The sequence below is a fragment of the Misgurnus anguillicaudatus genome, chromosome 13, assembly GCF_027580225.2.
Source record: "Misgurnus anguillicaudatus chromosome 13, ASM2758022v2, whole genome shotgun sequence".
Lineage (NCBI taxonomy): Eukaryota > Metazoa > Chordata > Actinopteri > Cypriniformes > Cobitidae > Misgurnus > Misgurnus anguillicaudatus.
In genome coordinates, this window is record NC_073349.2 from 23,194,780 (window position 1) to 23,205,439 (window position 10,660).

The 10,660-nt window shown below is 39.7% G+C and overlaps 1 protein-coding gene across 2 annotated transcripts; it reads left to right on the plus strand.

Moving 5' to 3' along the window:
• Window positions 1–393: 393 nt before the first annotated feature.
• Window positions 394–9,869, plus strand: myb (v-myb avian myeloblastosis viral oncogene homolog). Of its 2 annotated transcripts, XM_073875439.1 has the most exons (16): window positions 394–764; window positions 2,621–2,753; window positions 3,162–3,218; window positions 3,935–4,027; window positions 4,438–4,658; window positions 4,733–4,955; window positions 5,042–5,110; window positions 5,434–5,538; window positions 5,841–6,032; window positions 6,149–6,334; window positions 7,277–7,401; window positions 7,561–7,672; window positions 7,774–7,896; window positions 8,195–8,278; window positions 8,359–8,463; window positions 9,480–9,869. In XM_073875439.1, exons 1-16 carry the CDS (start codon window positions 742–744, stop codon window positions 9,591–9,593), a joined length of 1,965 nt encoding a protein of 654 aa, XP_073731540.1. In that variant the 5' UTR covers window positions 394–741; the 3' UTR covers window positions 9,594–9,869. The 2 variants fall into 2 exon arrangements, with proteins under 2 accessions (XP_073731540.1, XP_073731541.1); XM_073875440.1 differs by lacking the exon at window positions 6,149–6,334 and having other exon boundaries at window positions 413–764.
• The last annotated feature ends 791 nt before the right edge of the window (window positions 9,870–10,660 follow it).

The following is a 10,660-nucleotide window of genomic DNA, read 5'->3' on the forward strand; positions in this document are numbered from 1 at the left end:
CAAATAACCTAACCGTGACTTTCAACCACTGAAATACAGCGCTGTATGTATGTATTGCGAAATTGTAAGCAACCCAGAGGTGGTACATTTCTGGAAAAGGAAAAGCGAAAGTAACTAACCCTATGAAAGTGAGAGACTGAATATATGTGGTTTAAATCAGTCAGGGAAAAATAATTAAAATTAAATAAATAAATAACATACTAATTTTCTTATAACTAATAAAAATGAACTAACTGTTTTAGAGTTATTTGTAATCTACATAAGTGCACCTGCATTTACAGTATGGCTGAGACTGCATGAGGATGCCCGGACCACTCACGCTCTGTTTCTTTCCTCTGTTTGCCAAATTTTTACTCCCATTCAGTGCACATTGTCATCCAACAACACGCTGCCTCCCCTCCCTGCCTTTTAACACCGAAAAACACAATATAATTGTTCCAGAGGAAAAAAACAGGGGAAGATTAGCGCGGACCTCTCGCCCAAAGGCGCACTGACGAGCGATTAGCCACGCAGTTCTGCGCATGCGCACGACCTGAGGCGCCAAATTTAGCGGGAGGGAGAGGCAGTCCCAAGCTTTGTCTGATGGATCTGTTTACACTATCGCACACTCCGCAAGAGAGTTTATATCGGCACTTCCTCCTCGAAGTGGAGCCTACCGTAGTAACTGACAGCACTCCACTTCAGCAACCTTGAGCCGAGCGCGTTCACCATCACCTCTCTACCCTCGTCTTGAGAAGCGGGATGGCGAGGCGGCCTAGACACAGGTGAGATAAAGTTAATACATTTTTAGGGGAACTTGTGCGCATGCTGTTTCCACCATTTACATTAATAGCTTCCATATGGAGGTATTCATATATGCAGTTTGACAGTTCTTGCTGGTAGCCTTAGCGTCACAAAACGCAACCTAAATACATGCATGAACATTTATTTATTCGCGTTTTTGAAAGCACATGCATATGTCAGCGAAATAGTTATTTCCTCGGGCGGAGGCGCGCAGTGCGCAGCGGCGCGCCGAACAGGTGGACATCTGGCATGTGCGCTCCTCTGCTCGCGCCCGCTCGGTGGTCTCGCGCTCGTGTTCATTTAAATGTTCATTCACAGATAGCGCTTTGCTGGTTCGCTGGACAGGTTACGGTGGGGTCCGGTACTTCCCCCGCTTAAAATTAAAAACATGATTCGGAAACAATGGGTGAGAGGCACAATGACAGCGGCGATGCTGCCACAGTAGTGTTCTTGAAAAATAGCGGGCGATCGCAGACACATCTCCATAATGTGTTTACGCATGTTCTTTTTATAAATGGTTAGCGCGTTTTACACCTATTTCGGGGGTAACTTAATAGTGCACTATTACTGTGATTGGATTAATTTTGAAATTATATGAGTGGGATGTATTAACACCTTGATGTTGTATAAATTAATTAAAAATATGAAAATAACTGAAATGTGAGAACACTAGTATTATAGAGTGTTAGATTTATATTTCAAGTTACAAAAGCGTTATAAGAAAGTATCAGGTTTTTAAGATTAGTTTGCGGGGTTATCCCGTGCCGAAGTCACGCAACGCGTCTGTCACTCGTGCACTTGTTACCCCTGTCGCTATATTTACCCCGCAAATGACTAAACGCGCATGCAGGCAGAAAACTTATTGCGGTGGAGAAATACAGTCATGTAGCCCGCTACCATTTGCATAATGTCAGAAACCCCAAACTCAAAGCATTAATTTATATATATTTGTATATTTAGAAGCAATTTGGGGAGACTATAAAGTCAAAACGGGAATGCATCGTTTTCATAACGATCAACTACAGACTTTGTGATTTTTAAAGCGAAAATTAAAAAGAAAAAATTCTTTAAATAAAGCTTCATCCACAATTTTGACCAATTTTTCAAGTGCAGGTAGTTAAAGAAGAGAAAGCCTGAAACCTTGTAACTATTTGACTGCATTTTATTTTAGCCAGCTAGGTGCGTTTTGAGTTTTACATTTCTCACCAAGTGCTTTGTCAAAGCGAAGGAAGTGAGTAATCTCTCTTTTGTTTTAAGCATCAGTAGTAAGCATAAACATGGTGTTTTAAAGTACACACATGTATACACATTCACACACAGTCACACACATGCACGGATACACCTGTAGCACAAAGGCCAGAAGAACATTGTTCTCCTCGTCAGCCCATGCTTGATCCTGATTGGCTAAGAGCCGGCCAGGTGAGATGGTTTGACAGTACTTGAGCAGGTCTGAACACGCATCCATCACGAAACAGTGCCAGTCCACGCACACGCTTGCTGTTTCTGTGGAAACCAAAAACATGAGAACAGGTTTCACTGAGCGAGTCCCCCCTGCACCCTAACCTTCTGGCTGTACTGGTTCATCCACTCTGGTTTTGTGTTGACTGTGTTATCGCTTAATTCGTCTAGAATGCGTGATAGAAGTATGGGGGTTAAAGTGTTTTTTTTTTCGTATGTCAACATGCATCTAATGCTTCCATGTTAATGATGATCTTCTCCGTCTTTCTTTTACAATCCACACTCCTTTATTTCTGTTTTTTTATTTCTACTCTCCATCTCTCTCTCTCACATTATTTACATGTTTATCATTTTGTCTCCAATCTCTTTTTTCCTCCAGTGTTTACAGTAGTGATGAAGATGATGATGATGTGGAGATTTACGATCATGATTATGATGGTCCTCATGCCAAGACAGGAAAACGTCATCTTGGCAAGACGCGCTGGACCCGTGAGGAGGATGAAAAACTTTTAGTTTTTTACCTATTAGTTATAATTTATTTATAACAAACACAAAATAATATTTCATTTTTACTTCACAAATGTAATTTAACAATGCATATTTTTGTGATTTTTTTTTTTTTGGTCTTGCACCTAATATTTTTATTTTTTTATTTTAAATTTTTGCCCCATTTTACCTATTAATAGATAATAAATAATAGATCAGTAATATATATATATATATGGAATAGTGTGTTACTAGATTACTTCATACTGTAAATGTTTTTTATTTCCATAATATATTTACATTCATTTATCTGATACCTCTTCGGCCTTTGTGAGTTTTGTATTTAATAAAGCATGCATTATTTATTCAATCATATATTTATGTATTCACTGCTAAAATGTTTTGATTACTCTTCACAGGATGAAAAATTGAAGAGGCTGGTGGAGCATCATGGTTCGGAAGATTGGAAAGTCATTGCCAGCTTTCTGCCCGTGAGTGTGTGTTTGTGAATGATTGTATCTATGATTGTTTTAATTTGTGTGCGTCTGTGTATGCGGCTTGTGTATTTAAGCTTTAGGGGGTTAGGTTAGGTTATGTTAGGTGTGGTGGTTTAGATACGACCATTTGCATGTGAATAGCCAAAGGATCAGGTAGTGTAGAAGTGGGTGCACGTTTTGGCGAATTTAGCATAATTGGGTATTCCTCATTGGCTGGCCTAGTTTGTAACAGAGTCAAGGTTGGGGATATGGCAAGGTTTCAGAATCCACTGTGCACCTGCATTCACACACGGATGTACAACACACACAGACACACACACACACATACACAAATGCACACTCAGGTAGAAGCATATGCCAACACACACACATTTTCTGGTGTAAACACCCGATGCATGCACCCACGGACACCTAAAGATCCTGTAAGTTCATTACTGTCAGCAAAAATCCTTTATCTAGATGTAGATCAGCATGCATAAATAAATCTCGGCACGCGAACAAGAATCAGAAACTAAAGTTGTTTCATTTCTGAATCACTCTGTGGGGTTTCCAAAACACCTGTTCATCTCATGTAGAGAACATCTAAGTCAAATTTAACAACAGAATGATTTACTGCAATTCAATTTAGGTTACACACCACATAGAAAACCTAAAAATATTACTACAGTAACTGTATCTATCATATGTTTGTGTGTGTGTGTGTGTTACAGAGTCGCACAGATGTTCAGTGTCAGCATCGCTGGCAAAAGGTTCTGAACCCTGAACTCATCAAAGGACCGTGGACCAAAGAAGAAGACCAACGGGTAAGAAAATTGATGGGAATAAATTAAAAAGCGATATGTACAACCCCAAGTTTAATGTTACCCAAGTAATCTTGCAAACAAGAGTTAAGGGGTAAAATTAACATCCACTGAGTGGATGTTGCGTTGTAATGATTAACCCTTAGGTCCAGGTGTTTCTCCATTTCTGCTCATTTTTATGACCCAGCAGTCATTAGCAAGTTTACTGTGCAGATATTCAGTGTAAATGCCACTATCTGTCTCTGTGTGCAATCCTAAAACTCTTATGCAATGCGAGTTCCCCTTCTCACTGGGTTTGCTCAGGCTTTTCCTATTACACCCCCTCTTTCAATCGTGTCTATGTTGCCCTCATTTTCCTTCCTCCCTGCTTTCGTTTACTCATATTCACTTTGCGCTCTCTCTTTCGGTCTCAGGTGATCGAGTTGGTTCAAAAGTACGGCCCGAAACGTTGGTCTGTGATCGCGAAGCACTTAAAAGGTCGGATCGGCAAGCAGTGTAGAGAGCGTTGGCACAACCACCTGAACCCCGAGGTGAAGAAGACCTCGTGGACCGAAGAAGAAGATCAGATCATCTACCAGGCTCATGAGAAACTTGGAAACCGTTGGGCTGAGATAGCCAAGCTACTTCCTGGCAGGTATGAAAACTTACGGTAGCTTTATATTCTTCACATATGCTTGCGATCACGCTCTAACATCCGTTTGTTGCCAGGACCGATAATGCCATCAAGAACCACTGGAACTCCACTATGCGGCGAAAGGTCGAACAGGAGGGCTACCTGCAGCACGCCGCCAAAGTTAGCCCAACTCCACTAAACAGCGGCTTTCCCAAACCTCCTCACCTCCTAAATTACAATCACACACCAAGCAGCCCATCCATGCCCGCCTCTTCCATGAGCAGCCAGTACCCATACTACATGTCCGACTCGCAGCGGGTAAAAGTGACAAACGTATTAAATCTTAAACCGTGATTGTTAGACATACTAAGTTATTGAGTTTAAAATCAATGTTTATTGTCCAGGTCCCATTTCCACTTGCTCTTCAGCTGAACATCTTAAACATTCCTCAACATGGGACTGCTGTTATCCAGGTAACCCACTTTTTGATCACGTATATAGTCAGTAAAAAAGCAACTACTTAGACTCATTTACATACTTGTACTGTTACTGATACAAAGCTATTCTGTTTTTGACGAGGTCAGCCCAAAAATTCAAATGAGTATCTTTAGCAGCATGTTGTCATAAAACATCCAGTGAGTAAGCGAGGGAGATGCTGATTCAAAAAACGATCTGATTCATGTGATTGATTTAAACCAATATCTCCAAAAGAGTCACATCTGTGAATCAGACTACACATCTTTGATATGCACGCAGTGCATTGTATTCATGCGATTTATCTTGTTTCCTGATACAGAGACACTACAATGAAGAAGATCCAGAGAAAGAGAAGCGAGTGAAGGAGATTGAGATGCTGTTGATGTCAACAGAAAACGAGTTGAAGGGACAACAAGCACTACCAGTGAGTGTGTGCGTGTTTGTGAGTGCATGTGTGTGTAAGGAAGCATCTGGGGGTCTATTTCACATTCTAACTGCTTTGCTGAATGATGCAATTGCCCCTTATCACACCACAAGCTCTGTTTAACTCCTTATGCAACACAGACCCCCTCCCAAACACATCACATCATTCAACTCGACAAGTTCCTTTTCTCTCGGACCGTTCTTCCTCCATGCATCCCTCTCTTTATTTCACCCCACTTCTGCCCTACACACACACACATGCACAGTTCGTCTCTCTAAAACTTTCCCGCCCTCTTTTTTTAGATCTCCATGGCTGGCTATGGTGGGTGGAACCGAGGCTCTTTGACGGACAGCTCCGTGGGTGTGGCCGTTTCCGTCCCCGCCCCATCCCTAGAGCAGGGCTGCCTTCCAGAAGAGAGCGCCCATTGCAACACAAACAGCACAAACAATGACAGCACCTCCACCTTGCCAGAGTTTATTGACGCCATCGATTCGGTAAGAGACCAGAAAGTACACAATACTAAAGGGTTGGAGGTTTCGGGTCATCTAGAGCGGCTAGTATTTAGCATCTTGTCACCCCCCGGTGTCCTCATATAATCTCGTCTTCTCAGGCCCCACCTATCTGGGCCAACATACACTCCGATAGGAGGTTGCTTAAAACGAAGAAGGCTCAGTCCAATCAGCGCTCAGAGGGCCGCATCTCGCCCGCCCACAGCGCTGACAGCAGTGTCCACACATTTCTTTGCTCTACGCCCAAACATTCAGCCATCAGACAGCTGGCTTTTTCTCCTGCTCAGGTACAAAGCGATGCCTGAAAACGTCAAACACCAATCACGAGTAATATTGATTATGTAAACAATGACAGCACGCCAATACAAATCAGTGTGTATTAGTAAACACGTGCACGCGCTTCATATGTTATTTAAAACCATATTTATAGCACTCAGAAATATGTTACAATGTATGATCGTATTTATCTCATGCCCCGTTATGTCTTTAAACAGTTTATCACTATAGAATCAGTAACACTGTTGATTTTGCATGTCTAATGTTTGGTTGATTTTTGTAAATTATATTCCTGGTTATGTTAAACATCACATACAGCATCAACGACAACAATCACATTAATATCATAAATTATTGGGTTTCTGTGATTGTTGCTTATATGCTGGGAAGTGTAGTGGTGCCCTGAGAAATTGGTATACTTTTAATTTATGTGTGGCATGGCATGCCATGCCATGCCATCAAATAAAGAAGTGGGTATATGTACCATATACCTGCGTATACCTTGCACTACTTCACTACCGGGGAAGCGTAAAACAACCCATCAACATCCTGTTATTGACAGACACGCCCTGTTATAAATGCATGCATTGGCATTTTAATGCAGTACCTCTGACTGCTATCTATGTTGGTACTTGTATATTGTATTGTATGTTTAGCAAATTATTTCTCCTCCAAGGCATGAGCTCATAATGCTTTAAGATTACCAAAAGAGGATTACCATTGCCAACCTAATAGGGTAAGAACCTCATAGGAATTCGTATGTATTTTACAAGCATACGTTTATTAAAAATAATAATACCCCTAAACCCAGCGTCACTGGTTGAAAGCCAATCGTACAAATTTGGTCGTACAATTTGCAATGAGATTGTGTTGGCCAACCATGTGTCTTCCTGAAGCGAATGTTTGTGTGTTTGTTTAGCATCTAACCGAGCTGTTGTTTTTCTCCATTGTAGTTCTTCAATGCATCAGTGAGCCCAGATGCAGACAGTCGAAATTTACCTGTCACGTCTTCACCTGCCTGTTCCCAGAAAGCACTGCAGCATGACCTTGCCCTCCGACCTCAGAAGGAAAATGAGCTGTAAGAGGCCATATAGTTTTCTTGCATTTGTAATCATGCAAATCCATCATAACTTGTGATAAAAATAACATATACATGTCCCTTTAACATAAAGTAAAAGACAGACTTTATTTATAGACATAATTCATAAGTGCCTGTATATGTGCATGTACATTTCAGGTTCAGGACCCCAAATTTACGGCGCTCTATTATGGAATGTTCCCCTCGCACACCTACCCCGTTCAAGTCCGCACTGACAATGCAAGACACCAAATACGGACCACTGAAAAGGGTAAGACTCTCGAGGCCACATTTGAAAAATAAATATATATGTTTATGTGCGTGCATTTGTACTTCTGAATATTTTGTGAAAGATTCCTGTTTTGGTTCTAGGCTCACAGTCCTTCTCTGGACTCTGGTGTTGTCGGTACTATAAAGCAAGAACCTCAGGAGTGTGAGATCGGTGTCGGAGGGGTGCACCTGGACCAGCCCCCCCTAAAAAAGATTAAACAGGAGGTGAGTTCGCTCGTATAGGCCAATGTGGGCTCTTTGTGCTTCGTCATTTGAATACAGCTCCCTGTGATATTCAAATGACAGAAATGTAAAAACATCTTGACTGTACGTTGCTATTTGAATTTGTTAGTAATATCAGTACGCAGTCAAACTTGCTTTATTCAGACGCTCGAGGGTAATGAAGGTAAACAAATTAGACATTAGGCTTTAAATACGCAAGATTGTGTAATTTACCGCAATTTGCGCATGGTATATTTGTATATAGTAGTTAATGTGTCCGGATGCTATTTTGTGTTGGTAGGTGGAGTCAGCTTGTCTACAGTGGGAGGGACAGGATCTCAACACCCAGCTCTTTCCTTCCAGTGGCTCCGCCCATGACATGCCTGTGAGTACCCCCTTATTTTATATAGACTTTGTAAAATTGTTTCGTAAAATTTTTGACACCTCTGTTCTCTGTTGCTGTAGGATTTGTTGACTAGCTCTGTACTGATGCTTTCCACTGAGGGGAAAACTGAGGATGGACACAAAACTGCCCATTTGCCCCGTAGGCCCGTGGGAAGCCCTCTGCAGGTACACTTATACCATCCAACTTGCGTGACCCCAAAAAGTATTAAGTCACACTGCATAAATAAAAAAAAAAATCAAACTAAGTGGCATCTGCAAACAAATCATACTAGGTCTTTTCTCAGAAGTAACCTAGTATTACTTCAGTCAGTTCCGCTTAAATTCTCACAGGTGCTTTGGCAAAGTAACCACAGGTGCACTTAAATGGCGCCAAAGTACTCAAGTACTGTATCAGTACAAAAAAAACTATTTAGTTCAAAACTCTGAAAGCTAAGAAAATGTGATTTTTTTTTATATATACAATATGTATTTAGTTTTAAATAATTTAAAATGTGTTATTGTCTTGTGTTAAATAATTGCCACTTGGATTGATATATTTTTTTTTAAAGTTGCAAAGATATTTATACATTTTTAAATTAAGTTTATTTAATTATTAGTTTATTTTTAGGCTAAAATTCCTAAATATCCCCCCAGACAGCACACCAAATATGCTTTATCTCATTCCCTATTGATTACATATTAATGCAAACTCATAAAGTTTAAATACCCCAAACAAGCTCCTATAGACGGTTTCAGGAGTAACAACATAAACAAGCGGCTGTCGTGGTCCGCACGTAACTTCCGGTAAACTCCGCTAAGAATAAATAATTATAACAACAAAGTTCTTTAAACGTAGTTTATTTATATAACAAGCAAAAAAAACAAAACATTACCTACGAAACCAAAACATGTGCTATTTTCGACGAGGCATTTGTTGAAGAGATCAGTTTAGCAACTAGTCAGACCATTTTAAAAAAACGAAACCGGAAGTAAAGTTCGGATCCAGACGTGTATCGCTATAGTATGTCTATAGTACATGTTTTTAAAAGACTGCTTTCTATAGATCATTCTGTAGTAGTAAGCAGGCACTCAATGGACACATGAATAAAATAAAATAAAATAAAGTTATAATATTATTAGGCACTGACTAACTGTCGTCTTCTTTGTCTCTATGTTTCCCTCTCCTATTTTCTTTCCAGCAGCAGTTGAACACATGGGAACAGGTGCTTTGTGGGAAGGTGGAGGACCAGGCGATGCCCTCTGAACCCACGCACAAATACCTCAGCAATTACTCTTCACGAGCACTGGTCATGTAAAGAGATGGAATGAGACAGATGAATACACAAACGACAAGAAAGAGGGAGATTTAATGACAAGACAATCATTCTGAGAAGACATTAAAAAGAAACACTCCAACATTTATGGTACATAATTTGGGAGAGGCTAAAAGCCATTTTTTAGACTGCACTGTCAATGTGTAAGCTGTGCCATCATTCGTTTAACCAACCAAAGACATTATTCATGTTGACATGTTGTGTTTTTTCTACTTTTGATTTCATTTTTAATAATATTGTATTTTGTATGATAATATTTTGTATTATATTTGGGAAAAGAATTCTCTATGCGGGTCTAATTTTATGGATTTTAATATAAGGAACAATTTGCAGTAATTTATTATTTTGTATTAAGCATAATAATTAACTACGGTGGGCATCTCTGTCAGTGTTTGACCCCAGTATTTGGGCTTCCTGCTCGTCTCTTATTTGTTAAATGTGTGTGTTAATTGTATGGAGTGTGTATACTCCTAGCATTATCTGAATCATACACCCAAAAAAAAAAAGATCAGATCAGTACCATGTATCTGTGGGTGTCAAACAGAACTGCCCTTATAAAAAGCATATGTATTTCAAATGCCAACAACACTGCTGACAACATGTAGGCTATTCCTGGCCAAAACATGGATTAACTGTTTATTCGTGCCCAATGCCTGAAAAAATATCTGTTTGCCAAGTTTAACAAATTCTTATTGAATTTTGACGTTAGGTGATATATGTGTACAAAGGAATTTTTCCAAGTTTAGTAGTGTTGCCATTTCAAAAGAGTCCAAGATCGAAACCATGTTGAGCTTTCGTTGTATTAGCACTATTTCAAATTTTTGATCAACTATGCAGAAAGATTTCAACAGAACAAAAAGTGTTGTTTTTTAACAATTGTGCTGAATAGAAAAAAAAGGTTTACCAAGCATTTTCAAATCAAGGGTTTATATGACAAAAAATGCCTTTGAGACGCGAAACATTTCTTTATCATTTTTTCATAAACACTTTTTTATGTCATTTTTAATCAGATTTACATTGGTATTTCTAGTTTTTAAAACACTGATTGT